Source organism: Pristiophorus japonicus, chromosome 22 (genome assembly GCF_044704955.1).
Source record: "Pristiophorus japonicus isolate sPriJap1 chromosome 22, sPriJap1.hap1, whole genome shotgun sequence".
Classification (NCBI taxonomy): domain Eukaryota; kingdom Metazoa; phylum Chordata; class Chondrichthyes; family Pristiophoridae; genus Pristiophorus; species Pristiophorus japonicus.
The window spans coordinates 35,951,934-35,973,063 of NC_091998.1; the positions used below are offsets into that span (position 1 = coordinate 35,951,934).

A 21,130-nucleotide genomic window follows, 5' to 3' on the forward strand; every position below is an offset into this window, starting at 1 on the left:
TGAAGATTTAAAAATCGAGGCGTTGCCAGACTGGGAGCCATTGTTGGTCAGTGAGCACAGAGGTGATGGGTGAACGGGACTTGGTGCGAGTTAAGATACGGACAGCAGAGTTTACGTGCACTTGTACACTTTCATTCCCACTACCCCACTTGTCTGCGAAATTTGAGGCAAAGTTCTCATTCAGTATCTCCGCCATTCCTTCATTATGAGGAGATTTCCGAATTGGTCCCACTCTTCACACTTGAGGTTATCACTGAGTATTATTTACAGTGCAAGGCAGCTGGGATTGCTTTCTCATCTTGTTACACAAATGTCAGGCATGGCAGTTGTTGTGCAGTGTGGAGAATGATTCAGAGCCAAGCACGGATCAGTATCAGGACTCGTAAACTCTTGTGTGAGGCCACTGCACTGAAATAACATGAAACCTGCCACAAGCTTTTCAAACCACTCCATATTTTTTCTGTCAATTATTTCGCCTTTTCTTCCCTTGAAGGGTTCGTGTTCTTGCTGGATACGGTTCCAAGGATGCTGTCTATGCCCAGCTACCCACCCATGTGGCCTTTCTCCACGTTAGCAGGCTATTCAGCTGTAGGAAGACATTACAACTGAGACTGATCCTAGTCCCATCCGATATCCACTTCCAGAGAGGTCACTGGATCAGCAGCAGAAATCCTCTCGTACACCCAGGGGTGCTGAGATCAACCACTGCATCCCTCCAGTCTCTCGAACAGACTCAGCAATGGATCAGGAATGGAAAATAGAATTTTACAGCTCTGAAGGAGGCTTGCACAGGAAGGTGCCATGGGAAGGGGAGGGGTGCTGGGGGTGACTGAGGAATGGACCAGGGTGTCGCGGAGAGGGGAGGGGAGGGGAAGATGTGATTGGTGGTGGGATCACGCTGAAGGTGGCGGAAATGGCGGAGGATGATCCGTTGGACGTGGAGGCTGGTGGGGTGAAAGGTGAGGACAAGGGTGGTTCTGAGAGGGAGGAGAAGGGGTGAGAGCAGAGGTGCGGGAAATAGAACGGACACGGTCGAGGGCCATGTTAACCACGGCGGAGGGGAGTCCTCTGTTGAGGAAAAAGGAAGACATGTCCGAGGCACTAGTGTGAAAGGTGGCGTCATCAGAGCAGATGCGACGGTGACGGAGAAACTGGGAGAATGGAATGGAGTCCTTACAGGATGTGGGTTGGGAGGAAGTGCAGTCCAGGTAGCTGTGGGAGTCAGTGGGCTTATAGTGGATACTGGTCGAAAGCCTATACCCAGAGATGGAGACGGAGAAGTCGAGGAAGTGAAGGGAAGAGTCGGAGATGGACCATGTGAAGGTGAGGGAAGGGTGGACATTGGATGCAAAGTGAATGAAATTTTCTAGTTCAGGGTGAGAGCAGGAAAGGCACCGATACAGTCATCAATGTACCGGAAAAAGAGGTGAGGGAGGGGACCCGAGTAGGACTGGAACAAAGAATGTTCCACATATCCCACGAAAAGGCAGGCATAGCTAGGACCCATGCGAACATCCATGGTGAAAAGGAGACTGTTGGGGCCGGAAAACTAGAAACTGTTAAAGTGATGGAGGGCGTTGGAGGAGTCGCGGATGTAGGTGGGAAGAGAATGGACAAGGGAAGAAAAAAGAGTCGAGATAGGAAGGAATAAGTTCTGTGGGGCAAGAACAGGCTGAAACGATGGGTCTACCGGGGCAGTCCTGTTTGTGGATCTTGGGAAGGAGGTAGAAGCGGGCTGAGCGGGGTTGGGGAACTATGAGGTTGGTGGCTATGGAGGGAAGATCCCCAGAGGAGATGAGGTCAGTGATGGTCTGGGAAATGATGCCTTGATGTTCAGTGGTGGGGTCATGGTCCAGGGGGAGGTAGGAGGAGGTGTCAGAGAGTTAGTGATCAGCCTCTGCAAGGTAGAGGTCGGATCGCCAAACAACAACAGCACCACCCTGGTCAGCGGGTGTGATGACAAGGTTGGGGTTGGATCTGAGTGAGCGGAGTGCTGCAAGTTCAGAGGGAGGGAGGTTGGAGTGAGCGAGGGGAGCAGAGAAATTGAGATGGCCGATGTCCCGTCGGCAGTTTGCAATGAAGAGGTCTAGAGAGGGTAAGGGGCCAGGGAGAGGGGTCCAGGCAGAGCGAGGACTCTGAAAGCGGGAGAAAGGGTCAGCTGTGCGGGGGGGGGGGGAAGACTCCTGGCCGAAGAAGTGGGCACGGAGGCGAAGGCGGCAGAGAAAGAGCTCAGCATCGTGCCAAGCTCGAAATTCATTGAGGTGGGGGCATAAGGGGATGAAGCTCAGGCTCGTTCAGGGTCAAAGAGGGGAAGGTCAGAGGGGATAGTGAAAACACGGCAGGGGGTGAGATTGGAAAAAGGGATGGGATCAGAGGGAAGTGTGGGGGAAGAAGGTTCCGTAGGGCCGTTGGTGCCCAAGAGTTGTTGAAGTTTACGATCCTTTACACCTGAAAGGAAGGAGAAACGTTTTTGGTTAAAGCGCCGGATGAGGCGAAGGATGAAATGGAACTGCGGACCAGGACAGCTCAGAGACAGAGTGAGTCGGTGCTGCTGAAGAGAGAGGACGAGAGTGTGCGTGTGGTGGCGCATAACGTTGGGTGTGGATCCCAGGATGTGGCAAGAGCAGTGGTTTGAGGAACTTTGAATATCTCGGAGATATCTGTAATCCTGGGTGGATCCAAAACATGAGGGGTGGAATTTTAGTTGGAATTCACGCGGATTAAGTCCGAGGCGGAGACAATTTCTGAGGAAAGAGATGTGGCTGTGAAAGCAGGTCTTGACAGGTACTGGATCAAACACGAGAAGGGAAACAGAAAGCCAAGAAGAGGAACAAGGTAAAAGAGACAAACGGAAATCCCGTCTGAGGGAAGAGCAGAACTTCTTCAAGGTGGACATTCTGAGAAGCGAAGTGGCCGTGAATTAGCTGACACAGGAGCAAAATACTGCGGATGCTGGAATCTGGAATAAAAACAGAAGATGCTGGAAATCTCAGCGGGTCAGGCAGCTTCTGTGGAGAGGAACAGAGTTAACGTTTCGGGTCAGTGAGCTTCGGTCAGAACTGGAGCGTGTTCGGAAAGAACAGATTCTCAACAAGCGCTGAGAGGGGGAGGGGAGGAAGAACAAAAGGGAAGGTCAACAGGTCAGGCAGCATGTGACCTGTGGCCACCTGACCTGCTGAGAGTTCCAGCATTCTCTGTTTTTATTCACCAGACTGACTCCTGGGAATAGGGGGATTGTCCTATGAGGAGAGATTAAGTAGGCTAGGCCGATATTCTCTAGAGTTTAGAAGAATGAGAGGGGATCTCATTGAAACATATACAATTCTTACAGGACTTGGCAGGGTAGATGCAGGAAGGATGTTTCCCTTGGCTGGAGAGTCTAGGACCAGGGGTGACAGTCTCAGAATAAGGGGTCGGCCATTTTGGACTGAGATGAGGAGAAATTTCTTCACTCAGAGGGTGGTGAATCTTTGGAATTCTCTGCCCCAGAGGGCTGTGGGGGCTCAGTCTTTGAGTATATTCAAGACAAAGATCGATAGATTTTTGGATATTAAGTGAATCAAGGGATATAGGGATAGTGGAGGAAAGTGGTGTTGAGTCGAAGATCAACCATGATCTCACTGAATGGCGGAGCAGGCTCGAGGGGCCAAATGGTCTACTTCTGCTCCTAATTCTTATGTCCTTATGTGTGTCCCAGCTCTCTGAGAGCTTTGCACTTCGTCACACTGCCTATCAGCTTCCTGCAATAACCAGCTGAGCCATCAGACGGCTCAAAATATGTGCAATGTGCAACATGGTGAGAAAAATAAAACAAGGCTGAGGTCATGTCGCCGTGTAACCCGTGTAACCCCATGGCTAGGCGCTGTGGTGCTCCTGATTGGATGGCAATCTCGGAGTGGTGACCTTTGACCTAACACTAAACTGACAAGTGGAATCCAGTCCAAGGCGCCACGTGAAGTCGAGGAAAATACTGGCCTCTCTCTGTTGCAACCTTCCCTGTCTCTGTTTGAATAAATATGGCTCGTACAGCTCTAACATTGCCTTTCTTCTTGGATCAATTACTCCACCCCACACACTGTCCCCTGGCAGAGCTCCACCCCACACAGGCTGGCCCCTCCCAGAGCTCCACCCCACAAACGCTTCCCCCTCCCGGAGCTCCACCCCACACACGCTTCCCCCTCCCGGAGCTCTACCCCACACACGCTTCCCCCTCCCGGAGCTCCACCCAACACATGCTGTCCCCTCCCCTTCCGCCCCACACGCTGCCCCCTCCCAGAGCTCCACCCCACACATGCTATCCCCTCCCGGAGCTCCACCTCACACGCGTTGCCCCCTCCCCTTCCGCCCCACACACTGCCCCCTCGCAGAGCTCCACCCCACACATACTGCCCCCTCCTGGAGCTCCACCTTACACACACTGCCCCCTCGCAGAGCTCCACCCCACACACACTGCCCCCTCGCGGAGCTCCACCCTACACACTACCCCCTCGCAGAGCTCCACCCTCTACACACTGCCCCCTCCTCGTACTATGTTCAGATCAAGACTCAAAGCAGCATTTCCTAGCCGAACTCATTCTTTCCCATTATCTTAAAAGTCCTTACTTCTCGAACTCTTCCTTTGTTCCTAGAATTTACAGACTATAAACACAAACTGGAAGTTGCCTAGTCATGCACCCCTGCATCACGTCATCTCCCCTGAACTCTGACCCTTGGCCCTGTCCTGCATTCTGACCCTTGGCCTGCGCTCTGACCCTTGGCCCTGTCCTGCGCTCTGACCCTTGGCCCTGTCCTGTGCTCTGACCCTTGGCCCTGTCCTGCGCTCTGGGCCTCAGCCCTTCATCTCGGTGTCTCAATAGGAAGCGGTTTTCTGGAACATGAACTTGTGTTTGCTAAAAATAGACCTAGCCCCTCGATTTGGGCTGCAGTCACAAGAACTGAGAACCCGGATAATTTTACACGTCTATTTCCAGTGAACAGACTCTGATGGAACATGGCCAGTTTGGGGCGGTGGAGGGGAGAGTGGCAGCAGAGAAGGGAAAGAGACAGCAACAGAGGGTGAGTAAAAAATCAACAGGAAATTCAAAAACCATAGATTGCGAGACAAAAACCAAATAGAAAACGGTGCGCAGTATTGGGGAAAGTACATAATACAAGTTGGAGGGAATGTTATTTAAACCATGGAGAATGTGGGCACTGAGCTATCATTCCACAAGCACAATGGATTCTGTCACTACTGCACCAAAGTTATGGCTTTGTTACCAGAGAGACACAGCCCACCCCCACCCCAGCTCCCAGAGGGAGAGGAGAGGTAGGGAGTAGGGGTGGGCTGTGTCTCTATGGCCATCATCATCATAGGCAGTCCCTCGAAGCAAAGATTACTTGCTTCCACACCAAAAAAGGGATGAGTTCACAGGGGTTTCAATGAAGGACATAATATTCCAGATCCCGAACTACATCCTGAAGAGTGGAAGATGCCTCTGCGTGGATTTTTTTAACGTGTGGTGACCGTTGCACACCAACCACCACACGAGCTTGACAGAGCTAGGTCTTGGTCCAGTGGCAAGGGTTAACCAGGACGACTGGAGACATGCTCTGTTGCCTAGTGCGTACACATATCGCTCTATGGTAACAAAGACATGTAGGTAGGTAAAAAGACAAGGAATAAGGAGAAGGCAATAGAGCAGGGTAGCACAGCGGGAAATGAAAACCAGAGCGTGCCAGGAAGGGACAAAATGTAGAAACATAAAGGTGAATCAGAGGGCCCAAGTTTCCACAAGAAAAAAAGCGGGCGCCCCTCCGAGCTGGGCGCCCATTTTTCGCGCCTAAAACGGCGCCTAAAAAAATCCTCGGTAGTCTCCACCGACTTACAGGTCCTGTGGCACTCGGCGCAGCCGGCACGAGCTGTGGGGGGGGCGGAGTCAGGTCCCTGCGCTGAAAACAGTGCCGGGACCTCTGCACATGCGCACTACAGTCGGTCCGCAAGTGCAGTAGCTCCAGGCGCCGAACTATGTGGGAGGGGCCCGAAGCACGCAGCCCCTAGCCCTGGCCCAATGGCCTCACTGGGGCTGCGTGAATGAGGCTCCTCCCACGGCCAGCTCCTGCTCCCCGCCCCCGACCAGACCCGACACTCGATCCCCCCCCCCCCCCCCCGACCAGACCCGACACTCGATCCCCCCCCCCCCCCGACCAGACCCGACACTCGCTCCCCCCCCCCACCCCCGACCAGACCCGACACTCGCTCCCCCCCCCCACCCCCCGACCAGACCCGACACCCGCTCCCCCCCCCCCACCCCCCGACCAGACCCGACACTCGCTCCCCCCCCCACCCCCGACCAGACCCGACACTCGCTCCCCCCCCCCACCCCCCGACCAGACCCGACACCCGCTCCCCCCCCCCCACCCCCGACCAGACCCGACACTCGCTCCCCCCCCCACCCCCCGACCAGACCCGACCCGACACCCGCTCCCACCCCCCGCCCCGACCGAGACCCGACACCTGCTCCCCCACCCCCCCCCCGACCCGAGGCCCGCTCCCCGCCCCGACCCGACACCCGCTCTTCCCCCCTCCCCCCGACTCGACACCCGCTCTCTTCCCCCCCCTAGACCCGACACCCACTCTCTCTCCCCCCCCCAACCCGACACCCGCTCCCTCCCCCCCGGCCCGACACCCGCTCTCCCCCCCCCCCTGACCCGACACCCGCTCTCCCGCCCCCCGACCCGACACCCGCTCTCCCCCCCCCGACCCGACACCCGCTCCCCCCCCCCGGCCCGACACCCGTTCTTCCCCCCCCCCCGACCCGACACCCGCTCTCCCCACCCCCCCGACCCGACACCCGCTCTCCCCACCCCCCGACCCGACACCCACTCTCCCCACCCCCGACCTGACACCCGCTCTCCCCACCCCCCCGACCCGACACCCACTCTCCCCACCCCCGACCCGACACCCGCTCCTGTTCCCCGACCCCCCCCTCTCTTCCCCGACCCCCCCCTCCCCTTCCCCCTCTCCCCCCCCTCTCCCTCTCCCTCTCCACCCCCCTCTCCCTCTCCCCCCCCTCTCCCTCTCCCTCTCTCCCTCCCTCTCTCGCTCAGCGGCACGAACGCTGCAGAATTCTCCCTGGCTGAAGCACTTTCACACAGGTAGGAAGATGGTTTATTTAATCTTTTCTTAGCTTATAAATGTTTATTCAGGTTGGATTTATTTGTATAATATTTGTAGAAGTATAAATAAGGATTTATTGTCAAATTTAATGAGTTCCCCCCCCCCCCACCTCGTTCTGGACGCCTAATTTGTAACCTGCGCCTGATTTTTTAATGTGTAGAACAGGTTTTTTCAGTTCTACAAAAATCTTCACTGGCGCCATTCTACTTTAGTTTGGAGTACATTTTCACTGTGGAAACTTTCAAATCAGGCGTCAGTGGCCGGACACGCCCCCTTTTGAAGAAAAAATTCTGTTCTAAACTAGAACTGCAGAAAAAAAAATGTGGAGAATTGCGATTTCTAAAATAGTCCGTTCTCCACCAGTTGCTCCTAAAAATCAGGCGCGAATCATGTGGAAACTTGGGCCCAGAAAGTGGGGTCAAAGCCGGAAAAATGGCAAAAAAAACAAATTTAAAAGCTCTGCATCTGAATGCACGCAGCATTCGGAACAAAATAGATACAAATGAGTATGATCTGATAGCCATTACAGAGACATGGTTGCAAGGTGACCAAGACTGGGAACTAAATATTCAGAGGTATTTGACAATTTGGAAGGACAGACAGAAAGGAAAAGGGTAGCACTATTAATAAAGGATAAGATCAGTGCATTAGTGAGAAACGATATTGGCTCAGAAGATCAAGATGTTGAATCAGTTTGGATGGAGATAAGGAATAATAAAGGGAAAAAGTCGCTGGTGGGTGTAGTCTATAGGCCCCCTAACAGTAGCTACACTGTTGGACAGAGTATAAATCAAGAAATAATGGAGGCTTGTAATTAAGGAACGGCAATAATCATGGGTGATCAATCTTCATATTGATTGGACAAAGCAAATTGGCCAGGGTAGCCTTGAGGAGGAGTTCATAGAGTGTATCCGGGATAGTTTCCTTGAACAGTGCGTTGCGGAACCAACCAGGGAGCAGGCTATCTTATATCTGGTACTGTGTAATGAGACAGGATCAATAAATTATCTCGTAGTAAAGGATCCTCCAGGAATGAGTGACCATAACCTGGTTGAATTTCAAATTCGGTTGGAGGGTAAGAAAGTTGGTTCTCAAACCAGTGTCCTAAGCTTAAATAAAGGAGACTACAAAGGTATGAAGGTAGAATTGGCTAAAGTGAACTGGGAAAATAGATTAAAGTATGGAACGGTTAATGAACAGTGGCAGACATTTAAGGAGATATTTCATAACTCGCAACAAAAATATATCCCAATGAGAAGGAAAGACCAAGAGAAGGGATAATTGTCCGTGGCTAACTAAGGAAATAACGGATGGTATCAAATTGAAAACATACAAAGAGGCCAAGACTAGTGGGAGGCCAGAGGATTGGGAAACTTTTAAAAGCCAGCAAAGAACGACTAAAAAAATGATAAAGAGAGGGAAGATAGATTATGAAAATAAACGAGCAAGAAATATAAAAACAGATAGTAAGAGTTTCTACAGGTACATAAAAAGGAAAAGAGTGGCTAAAGTAAATGTTGGTCCCCTAGAGGATGAGACTGGGGATTTAATAATGGAGAACAGGGAAATGGCAGAGACGTTGAACAAATATTTTGTATCGATCTTCACGGTAGAAGACACTAAAAACGTCCCAATAGTGGATAATCAAGGGGCTATAGGGAGGGAGGAACTTAATACAATCACTATCACTAATGAAGTAGTACTTGGTAAAATAATGGGACTAAAGGCGGACAAGTCCCCTGGACCTGATGGCTAACATCCTAGGGTCTTAAAAGAAGTGGCTGCAGAGATAGTGGATGCATTGGTTGTAACCTACCAAAATTCCCTGGATTCTGGGGCAGTCCCAGCGGATTGGAAAACCGCAAATGTAACGCCCCTATTTAAAAAAGGAGGCAGACAAAAAGCAGGAAACTATAGACCAGTTAGCCTAACATCTGTCGTTGGGAAAATGCTGGAGTCCATTATTAAGGAAGCAGTAGCGGGACATTTGGAAAAGCATGATTCAATCAAGCAGAGTCAGCATGGTTTTATGAAAGGGAAATCATGTTTATGACAAATTTTCTGGAGTTCTTTGAGGATGTAACGAGCAGGGTGGATAAGGGGGAACCAGTGGATGTGGTGTATTTGGATTTCCAGAAGGTGCCACATAAAAGGTTACTGCACAAGATAAAAGTTCATGGGGTTGAGGGTAATATATTAGCATGGATAGAGGATTGGCTAATTGACAGAAAACAGAGAGTTGGGATAAATGGATCATTTTCTCATTGGCAAACAGTAACTAGTGGGGTGCCGCAGGGATTGGTGCTGGGACCCCAACTATTTACAATCTTTATTAATGACTTGGATGAAGGGACCAAGTGTAATGTAGCCAAGTTATTCTGATGATACAATGATGGGTGGGAAAGCAAATTGTGAGGAGGACACAAAAAATCTGCAAAGGGATATAGACAGGCGAAGTGGATGGGCAAAAATTTGGCAGATGGAGTATAATGTGGGAAAATGTGAGGTTATCCACTTTGGCAGAAAAAATAGAAAAGCAAATTATAATTTAAATAAAGAAAAATTGCAAAGTGCTGCAGTACAGAGAGGCCCTTGTACATGAAACACAAAAACTAAGTATGCAGATACAGCAAGTGATCAGGAAGGCCAATGGAATGTTGGCCTTTATTGCAAGGGGGATAGAGTATAAAAGCAGAGAAGTCCTGCTACAACTGTACAGGGTATTGGTGAGGCCACACCTAGAGTACTGCATACAGTTTTGGTCTCCGTATTTAAGGAAGGATATACTTGCATTGGAGGCAGTTCAGAAGGTTCACTAGGTTGATTCGGAGATGAGCGGGTTGACTTATGAAGATAGGTTGAGCAGGTTGGGCCTATACACATTGGAGTTCAGAAGAATGAGAGGTGATCTTATTGAAACATATAAGATAATGAGGGGGCTCGACAAGGTGGATGCAGAGAGGATGTTTCCACTCATAGGGGAAACTAAAACTAGGGGGCATAGTCTCAGGATAAGGGGCCACACATTTAAAACTGAGATGAGGAAGAATTTATTCTCTCAGAGGGTTGTAAATCTATGGAATTCTCTGCCCCAGAAAGCTGTGGAGCATGGTCATTGAATATATTTAAGGCAGAGATAGACAGATTTATGAGCGATAAGGGAATAAAGGGTTATGGGGAGCGGGCAGGGAAGTGGAGCTGAGTCCATGATCAGATCAGCCATGATCTTATTGAATGGCGGAGCAGGCTCGAGGGGCCAGGTGGCCGACTCTTGCTCCTATTTCTTTTGTTCTTATGAGAGAGGGTGAGAGAGGGAGAGAGGAGAGGTAGGTGGAAATATAGGGTGAGAGAGGAGAGGTTGGAGGAAAGAGAGGGCGAGAGAGAGAGAGAGAGGAGAGGTAGGGGAAAAGAGAGGGCGAGAGAGAGAGAGGAGAGGTAGGGGAAAGAGAGGGCGAGAGAGGGAGAGAGAGGAGAGGTAGGGGAAAAGAAAGGGCGAGAGAGGGAGAGAGGGGAGGAGAGGTCGGGGGAAAGAGAGGGCGAGAGAGGGTGTCATGTATTCTACTGTCATTGTAATCCATGCATAAACTGACCTAAGTTGTACACCGTGAGAACACTGACCACTAGGTGGTGAACTTGTGGGAGACACTCCTAACCTGGACTTTCAGGTATAAAAGGGGAAGCTCCACCCATCTTCTGCACTTCAGTGCTGGCTAATAAAGGTTACTGGTCACAGAGTGACCTTCTCTCTAGTATGGGCCTCGTGTGCATTTGTACTGTATAGTAAGGACATATCATTGGCGACGAGAAACTGGGATTTAAACGACGCGAGCATGGCCACTAGCAGCACAGACGTGAGGTACTATGTTGGTGATGATTGGGACGATTTTATTGAGAGACTACAGCAAAGTTTCGTCGCTAAGGAATGGCTGGGACAGGATTCGGCCGACAAACGCAGGGCTCATCTCCTGACGGTTTATGGATCCAGAACGTACTCCCTGATGAAGGACCGTCTAGCGCCAGAGAAGCCGGCGGACAAGACTTTTGAAGAGCTCAGTAAGTTGATCGGGGAACACTTTAAACCGGCGAGCAGCATGCACATGGCAAGACACCGGTTTTACACGCACCGGCAGTGAGAAGGGCAAAGCGTTCCAGACTTCGTGGCAGACCTCTGGCGACTGGCGAGCCTATGTAAGTTCCCAGATGCGTGCAGAGCGGAGCTGCTGCGAGACTTTTTTATTGAGGGCATCGGGCATGCTGGAGTTTTCAGGAAACTGATTAAGACCAAACACTTGACCCTGGAAACGGTGGCTTTCATGGCCCAGACATTTATCTCAGGGGAGCAAGAGACCAGAATGATGTTTGACAAAAATCTTGGTTTAAATGCAGCAAATGGACAGGGAGTCAACATTGTTAACACGGCACACAGTTCTCCAGGCAGACAGGGGCAATCGGACATGCCCGAGCATGTAGTCAAACCTAAAGGGGGAATTCAACAGAGACAATGGCTAGCTGAACAGCGATTCATGCCATCGCAAGGGACAATGCGGCCAGTAATGGAGCCATCAGCAACTGTCAATGGTGCGTTTCAGGACAGTTACAGAGACAGTCAGAGACGATCGACTGGTAATGGACCTTTTGTTTCCAACAATGGCTCATGTTGGAGGTGTGGAGGCACTAGGACGCCACTGATAAACGATGAAAGTGCTCCTCAATGGCATCCCAGTATCAATGGAACTAGACACGGGGGCCAGCCAGTCCCTGATGAGTATCAAACAGTTCGACAAGTTGTGGACGTCCAAGGCCAGGAGGCCAAAATTATTGCCGATTGACGCACAGCTACGGACATATACAAAGGAGATCATTCCGGTGCTAGGCAGCGCCACGGTAGTCGTGACCGACAAAGACTTGGAGAACAGGTTGCCACTCTGGATTGTTCCGGGGGACGGTCCCGCACTGCTGGCGAGGAATTGGCTTGCTGTCATGAACTGAAAATGGGGCGATGTCAATGCACTTTCTTCTGTGGAGCGAATATCATGCTCACAGGTCCTGGACAAATTTGACTCACTATTTCAACCCAGCATCGGCACTTTCATGGGGACCAAGGTAGTGATTCACATAACCCTGGACACCAGGCCAGTACACCACAAGGCCAGAGCGGTGCCGTACATGATGCGGGAAAAGATAGAAGGCGAATTGGACCGCCTGCTGAGGGAAGGCATCATCTCGCCAGTCGAATTCAGTGACTGGGCGAGCCCGATTGTGCCGGTGCTCAAGGCGGATGCGTCGGTCAGGATATGTGGTGATTACAAGGCCACCATCAATCGGGTGTCACTCCAAGACCAGTACCCGCTACCAAGAGCAGAGGACCTCTTTGCGACGCTATCCGGTGGCAAACTTTTTTCAAAATTGGACCTGACCTCAGCTTACATGACCCAGGAGCTGGCGAGTGAGTCGAAGAAGCTGACCACCATCACGACACACAAGGGGTTGTTTGAGTACAACAGATGCCCGTTCGGGATTCGCTCGGCTGCCGCGATCTTTCAACGAAACATGGAAAGTCTCCTGAAGTCGATTCCAAGGACGGTGGTTTTTCAAGACGACATCCTCATCACGGGTTGCGATACTGAAGAACACCTCCACAACCTGCAGGAGGTGCTACGCAGACTGGACCAGGTAGGTCTGCGACTGAAAAAGGCGAAGTGCGTCTTCCTAGCTCCAGAGGTAGAATTTCTGGGGATGAGGGTAGCAGCAGACGGGATCAGACCTACTGCATCTAAAACGGAAGCGATCCAGAGAGCACCCAGACCCCGTAACACGACGGAGCTGCGTTTATTCCTGGGGCTCCTGAACTATTTTGGTAACTTTCTTCCAAAATTGAGCACGCTGTTAGAGCCGCTACACGTGCTCCTACGCAAAGGGCGCGAATGGGTCTGGGGGGACAGCCAGGAAAGGGCTTTTGACAGAGCTCGCAATTTGTTATGCTCCAACAATCTGTTAACGCCATATGACACATGTAAGAAAATTGTTTTAACGTGCGATGCGTCGTCCTACGGGTCGGGTGTGTGTTGCAGCATGTTAATGCCAAGGGTCAGTTACAGCCGGTAGCTTATGCCTCCAGAAGTCTGTCCCAGGTAGAAAGGGGCTATGGGATGGTAGAAAAGGAAGCCCTTGCATGTGATATGCAGTAAAAAAAAAATGCACCAGTACCTGTTTGGCAGAAAATTTGAGCTGGAGACAGATCACAAACCCCTAACGTCCCTTTTGGCCGACAACAAGGCCATAAATGCAAATGCATCGGCCCGCATACAGAGGTGGACACTCACGTTAGCCGCCTATGACTATACAATTCGGCACAGACCGGGCACTGAAAACTGCGCCGATGCACTCAGCAGGCTCCCACTAGCCACCACCAAGGGGGCAACCGAGCATGCTGCTGTTGAAGCTTTCGAAAGCGAAGGCTCACCCGTGACAGCCCGTCAGATCAAAGTCTGGACAAATAGAGACCAGCTACTGTCTTTAGTCAGGAAATGTGTCCTGAATGGGGACTGGACAGCCATGTACGGGGCATGCCCTGAGGAATTTAAACCATTTCACAGGCACAAGGATGAACTCTCGATTCAGGCCGATTGCCTACTATGGGGAAACCGAGTAGTCATGCCCCAGATGGGCAGAGAGGCGTTCATCCGAGAACTCCACAATGAGCACCCGGGCATCGTCATGATGAAGGCAATTGCCAGGTCACACGTTTGGTGGCCAGGGATAGATGCAGACCTGGAACTTTGTTTTCGCAGGTGCAACACGTGTGCCCAGCTAGGCAATGCACCCAGGGAAGCTCCCCTTAGCCCCTGGTCCTGGATCGCCAAGCCATGGTCACGCATCCATGTGGACTACGCAGGTCCTTTCATGGGAAAAATGTTTTTGGTTGTAGTAGACGCCTACTCCAAATGGATCGAGTGTGACATTCTCAATTCAAGCACATCCTCTGCCACGGTAGAAAGTCTACGGGCAATGTTCGCCGCCCATGGTCTACCGGACGTCTTGGTCAGCGACAATGGCCCGTGCTTTACAAGCATTGAATTCCAGGACTTCATGGCAGGAAATGGTATCAACCATGTCAGAATGGCACCGTTAAAGCCGGCCTCAAACGGCCAGGTGGAACGAGCAGTGCAGATAATCAAACGGGATGCTCAGGATCCAAGGGGATTCCCTACAAAGCCGCTTATCACGTCTCCTGTTAGTCAAGAGATCCCGACCACACTCGCTCACAGGGGTTCCACCCGCAGAGCTGCTAATGAAAAGGATGCTCAAAACCAGGTTATCTCTTATACACCCCACCACGCAAGAAATTGTTGAGAGCAGGCGCCGGTCACAATGTGACTACCATGACGGGAATGCGAGGGCGCGATGTATTGATGTCAATGACCCTGTCTTTGTCCTCAACTACGCTACAGGGCCCAAATGGCTCGCAGGCACTGTGATTGCCAAAGAGGGGAATAGGATTCTGGTAGTTAAACTTACCAATAGACAAATCTGCCGCAAACATGTTGATCAAACAAAAAGGAGGTTCAGCAACCCCATAGAAGCAGAGGAAGAACACGATGTAGAGTTCACTCCACCACAGGTGACCGAACACCGGAACCAAAGGGAGGAGAGCCTAGTTACTGTGGGCAGTCCGGACAGGCCGGAGGCACCACAAATAGCAGACACTCAGACCAGCGCCCAACAACCGGAGCCCCAATTCAGGTGCTCTGCAAGGGAGCGTAAACCAGCAGAGAGACTTAACCTGTGATCCCAATAAGACTTTGGGGGGGGAGGTGATGTCATGTATTCTACTGTCATTGTAATCCATGTATAAACTGACCTAAGTTGTACACTGTGAGAACACTGATCACTAGGTGGTGAACTTGTGGGAGACACTCCTAACCTGGACTTTCAAGTATAAAAGGGGAAGCTCCACCCATCTTCTGCATTTCAGCGCTGGCTAATAAAGGTTACTGGTCACAGAGTGACCTTCTCTCTTGTATGGGCCTCGTGTGCATTTATACTGCATAGTAAGGACATATTAGAGGGAGAGAGAGGAGAGGTCGGAGGAAAGAGAGGGTGAGAGAGCGAGAGAGAGAGGAGAGGTATGGGGAAAGAGAGGACGAGAGAGGGAGAGAGAGAGAGAGAGAGAGAGAGGAGAGGTCGGGGGAAAAAGAGAAGGAGAGAGAGAGAGTAGAGGTAGGGGAAAGAGAGGATGAGAGAAGGAGAGAGAGGGAGATGAGAGGTCGGGGGAAGAGAGGACGAGAGGATCCATTTGAATTGGTCATTGAACTGGCCCAGGCTATTTCCAAACACCTCCATTAAGGTACCATAATGTGTGGAATTTAAATGATAAATTCCAACTTCAATTGTTGCTGCAATAATTCAAATTCCCACCTCCCAAGGAATAAATCTTCACAGGACTAAGGCTTTGTTTTTTGATCGGACATTTTACACTTAAATATGAAAAGGTTCACTTTTAATTGCATGCCGGGGACAGCAGGGACCCTCGCTGCTCACTGTGGCTGGCACCAGTCGGCACACTACTATACCTGCAGGCAGATTCGCCCCCCTCGTCACACCCTCGGGGGTATCACCCTCTCTCTGCCCCAGGCTGAGTACTGGGCCTGTGATCTCCCACTCTATGGCAGGGACTGTCTCTGCTCCAACCACCCAGAGCATAGCGCTCCTCACAGCCCCGCCGTTAGCCAGGTATTAGCCACAATAGGTAGATCAGGTGTTTAGGAAGGCAAACGGAATACTTGCCTTTATGAGCCGAGGCATAGAATACAAGAGCAGGGAGGTTATGGTTGAACTGTATAAAACACTGGTTAGGCCACAGCTGGAGTACTGCATGCAGTTCTGGTCACCACATTATAGGAAGGATGTGATTGCACTGGAAAGGGTACAGAGGAGATTTACAAGGATGTTGCCAGGATTGGAGGATTTTAGCTATGAGGAAAGATTTCCAAGGATCTGCTGGGTTTGTTTTCTTTGGAACAGAGGAAGCTGAGGGGAGACCTTATTGAGGTGTATAAAATGATGAAGGGCCTGGATAGAGTGGATAGGACCTGTTTCCCTTAGCAGTGGGGTCAATAACCAGGGGGCATAGATTTAAAGTAATTGGGGGGAGGTTTAGAGGGGATTTGAGGGGAAATTTCTTTACCCAGAGGGTGGTGGGGGTCTGGAACTCACTGCCTGAAAGGGTGGTAGAGGCAGAAACCCTCACTACATTTAAAAATACTTGGATGTGCACTTGAAATGCCATAACCTACAGGGCTACGGACCTAGAGCTGGAAAATGGGATTAGGCTGGATAGCTTTTTGTCGGCCAGCGCGGACACGATGGGCCGAAATGGCCTCCTTCCGTGCTGTAAATTTCTATGATTCTATGATTCTGTGATTGTATGTGGGCAGCCAAAACGTTACAAGGACACCCTCAAAGCCTCCTTGATAAAATGCAACATCCCCACTGACACCTGGGAGTGCCTGACCAAAGACCGCCCTAAGTGGAGGAAATGCATCTGGGAGGGCGCTGAGCACCTCGAGTATCGTTGCCGAGAGCATGCAGAAATTAAGTGCAGGCAGTGGAAGGAGCGTGCGGCAAACCAGACTCCCCACCCACCCTTTCCTCCAACCACTGTCTGTCCCACCTGTGACAGAGACTGTAATTCCCGTATTGGACTGTTCAGCCACCTAAGAACTCATGCTATGAGTAGAAGCAAGTCTTCCTCGATTCCGAGGGACTGCCTATGATGAAGATGATGATGGATGTAAAAATCTTAACCCTTCCATTTTGAGAATGAACAAGTTGTAAAATGGAAACTGATCTCAAGCCCTGGATCCTGAGCAGAATGTGCGGTTGCAGCCCCAGCTCCCGCTCACCGAAAGCGCCCCATTGCCCAGTGTCCCTGGCCTCAGGTCTGTCACCTCTCCCTCAGGGGAACGTACCCAGTGTGTTCCGGCCCTCTTCCACAGCCTCGTTGACTATCCGAGCGACTTTTGCTGCATCTTTCGCCATAGTCGCCACAACACACCAACGTTAAAGGGGCGTCCGGCAAAACTGAAACACAAAATCCGAACCTTTAACAAACCGAGTCCCTTTGGTGAAGTTTGTGCCGAGCATGATGAGGGTATTAGTGCTGGGGAATCGAACACTTCCCCGTGTCTGACATCCAGTGTCAGCACCAAGCACAGACCTACACTGAGACACGCTGTCTGCTTTCTTCTGCCCCATCATTTTAAAGAGGATTTAAAACTGCCCTCTACCTTGCTGGGGCCCCATTCCACATTGCCCAGGTGGTCACCTATCATGGGGAGTGTTTATATTGGTCGAGCCAACATCCCCAGCATTGAAGCACTGACCACACTGGATCAGCTCCGCTGGGCAGGCCACATTGTCCGCATGCCAGACACGAGACTCCCAAAGCAAGCGCTCTACTCGGAACTCCTTCACAGCAAGCGAGCCAAAGGTGGGCAGAGGAAACGTTCCAAGGACACCCTCAAAGCCTCTCTGATAAAGTACAACATCCCCACCGACATCTGGGAGTCCCTGGCCAAAGACCACCCTAAGTGGAGGAAGTGCATCCAGGAGGGCGCTGAGCAACTTGAGTCTCATCGCCGAGAGCATGCAGAAATCAAGCGCAGGCAGTGGAAGGAGCGTGCAGCAAACCAGTCCCACCCACCCCTTCCCTCAACAACTGTATGTCCCACCTGTGGCAGGGACTGTGGTTCTCATATTGGACTGTTCAGTCACCTACGAACTCATTTTAAGAGTGGAAGCAAGTCTTCCTCGACTCCGAGGGACAGCCTATGATGGCTTGAGTGCTGAGAGCACAGGTCAGTCACTCCCGGGTCTCATGACCCCATCCTGCACCATTCCCCGAGTCCGTGTGTGGTCCATTTCTCCTTCCTGTGGTCAGTACTATGGCCACCTGCCTGTGTTAAATTCCATCTGCTATTGTCCTTCCCACCTATATTATTTTCTCCAGCTCATCCTGTTATTTTGGAGCAGCCCTGTCTGATTTCACAGCCCCTCCCAGTTCGGTATTTGACCACTTTATTTGGGTTTCTAGATTCGCCATTGATATAAATTAGAAGCAGCAGTGTTCCCAGCCCCGAGCCCTGAGGCTGGCCACTCAGTCCTTCCCCCACCCGGACACAACTCCTCCAACAGGTCCTTGTGGGTCTCTACCTTTCAACCAATGTCTTATCCATTCCACACAGATCCCCACAGCTTAGAGCTCAACTAATTGGGCCAGATTTATCGATGGGTTATAACGACGAACTAACAGCGTTTGGCATCTAAACGCAGAAATCCTGACGTTGCAGTCAGTCATTCACTGCTCCGACACTGGCTGCACTGTACTGTGCCCCCTGCCCCCGTGTCCCCTGCCCCCATGCCCCCTGCCCCCCTCCCATGACCCCCGCCCCCGTGCCCCCCGCCTCGGTGTCCCTTTCCCGCTGTGCCCCCCTCCCCCATGCCCCCCTCTCCCGTGACCCCTTCCCCGTGCCCATCCCCCGTGCCCCCGCCTACTCTCCATGCACCCCAACACCCCCCCGTGCCCTTTGACACACCCCTGTGCCCCCCACCCCGTGCCCCCCGCTGCCCGACACCACCACCCCCCCCCCCCCCGTGCCCGCCACCCCCCATAGTCGACAATCAGTGAATTCAATGAAACTGATGAAAACTTGGGCTTTCCCGCAGTAATATCGCTGTTACATACCCCGTGTTCAGCCTTGTTGGATTGGGGTTTTGACTGCTAAACAAAGGTTATGGCCCTGGAAAACAAATTTTAATTTTAAAGCGATTTAAAAAAAAATTTGTTCATGATATTTCAGATTCTTCCTTATCCCCATGTGACAGCCACAATCTTTGTTTCGCTCTCTAACATTTTTTAAAAGTCAGGATAAAAGCAGGTTCTCATTTCCCCGCTCCGTGTCTGTCGAATTCTGCAATGTGTTCAGACAGCTTGTAGGCGACACGGCATCTCACACTCGGGATTCCCAGTACAGAGCGCTGCAATCAACTGAACATCAAAAAAAGCAAACTTCTCGCCACAGAGATTGCGAAACCTTTGTGTGCAACTTTCTTCGGGCCAGTGGCGAATGCCTTTGCTCTGTCAATGACCGCACATTCCGGCCTGTGAACTCCGCCCAAGCATCATCGCAGGCAGTGCCTCGGGGGCCAGGATGACTTGCTTCCCCACGAACAATGAGTTCTCAGGTGAACTCATTTTAAACGGTGGAAGATGCCTGTGCATGAATTCTTTTAACGTGGGGTGGCCGTTGCACACCAGCCTCCACACGGGCTTGACGGAGCGAGGTCTTGGTCCAGTGGCAAAGGGGGTCCGAGAAGACTTGAGACCAGGCTCTGCCGCATGTGCCAATACGTACACACACTCAAACATACCCCTACTGTCCTCCTCCCTTCCTCCTTCCCACAGGACCTCTCTCTACGTGGAATTCATAGTGTGCAATGTGAGCTTCACGACCTCACAGCCTCGTTATTGGCTCGTGCTGCGCCTTTCATTGGTCTTGTCCACGCTGCTCTGCCTCTGGGCTCCGATCCCTCCGCGCCTCGATCATCCTCTCCTCTCCGCTTCCAACCTCCGCTCCTCGCCGCTCCCGACCTCTGCTCCTCGCCAGTCCCGACCTCCGCTCCTCCGTGCCTCGTCTGTCCTCTCCTCTCCGCTCCCGACCTCCGGGTTGTTGATTCTGCTGCTGCGGTTGCTAGCACTTTTTGATTTGCCTGCAGCTCCTGCCTCACGCTCCAAACTGCTCCTCTGCCCAATGCCTTTAGAAGTCTGAGTATCACACATTGTTGGGCTTTCTACAGTCTACTTGGGTTGTCACTTCCTCAGAGAATGTGGCACAGCAGGATCTCTGAATTCACCACGACTGCTATATATAGGTTATTATTGTTTACGGTGCCAGCTGTGGCTCAGTGGGCAGCACTCTCACCTCGGAGTCAGAAGGTTGTGGGTTCATGTCCCACTCCAGGGACTTGAGCACATAAATCTAGGCTGACACTCCAGTGTCGGAGGTGCTGTCATACGGATGAGACGTTAAACTGAGGCTCCGTCTGCTCTCTCAAGTGGGCGTAAAAGATCCCACGGCACTATTTTGAAGAGCAGGGGAGTTATCCCCGGTGTCCCGGGGCCAATATTTATCCCTCAACCAACATCACTAAAACAGATTACCTGGTCATGTATCTCACTGCTGTTGTGGGAGCTTGCTGTGCACAAATTATCTGCTGCATTTCCTACATTACAACAGTGACTACACTTCAAATGTACTTCATTGTTTGTAGAGCGTTTGGGACATGAAAGGCGCTATATAAATGCATCTCTGTCTTTCTTTTCTTCAAAGAAATGGTCTCTGTTTCAGCTCTGCTTCCCCATTGCCACAGGTTCGATGTAAAGCACCTCAAGACTGGTTTCATGGTATTATTAGAGAATCTGTTCAACTCTGTACTTACCGGTTCGAAGTCTAAGTGAAATTAGGATTCTGAGAACAAGGAAACACGAACTGCAGAGGAGCCTCCGACATCAAAGCAAAGTCCCACAGCTGATGTCTCTCCGCTGCGAGCACATACTTTATAGGCCAAATTTGCTGAACCAGTCAATTCAGCTCTCAGTCACGTGGGCTCACTTGGCCAAAAGGAATGTGCAGGATAAAAGTGACACAGACTCCCACAGAGACTGCAAAATCCCCGCTTGGCTGTTGGCTGTTGTGCATGTAACGATGACGTTTGTACCTGCTCTGCCACACCCAGCTCCATTTCCCAACCCTGCCACACGGTGCTATTGATAGGTCAGGGGCAGAGCAGCAGGGGGCGGTGGCGGGGGCTCACAGCCTGACAGGGACCACAGGCAGTTTGTGTCCTGCTACCCTGGCCTTCCTGCCCCACAAGGCTGCTCGACCCTGCCCCGTTCCAAACACTGCCAGC

At 51.5% G+C, this 21,130-nt stretch overlaps 1 protein-coding gene across 4 annotated transcripts in view; it reads right to left on the reverse strand.

Annotated features, from left to right (window-relative positions):
- LOC139234949 (leucine-rich repeat-containing protein 20-like) overlaps window positions 1-21,130 on the reverse strand; it is a 36,594-nt gene that overhangs the window by 12,096 nt on the left and 3,368 nt on the right. Inside the window, exons 1-3 of one of the 4 annotated variants that reach the window (XM_070865929.1) lie at window positions 20,660-20,940; window positions 18,906-18,960; window positions 17,131-17,242 (exon numbers count right to left, since the gene is read on the reverse strand). In XM_070865929.1, the coding sequence (XP_070722030.1) occupies window positions 17,131-17,200 (70 nt within the window). In that variant the 5' untranslated portion in view covers window positions 17,201-17,242; window positions 18,906-18,960; window positions 20,660-20,940. Of the gene's footprint in view, window positions 1-17,130; window positions 17,243-18,905; window positions 18,961-20,659; window positions 20,941-21,130 lie in introns of those variants that run through there. The other 3 variants (XM_070865930.1, XM_070865927.1, XM_070865928.1) reach the window with 3 other exon arrangements.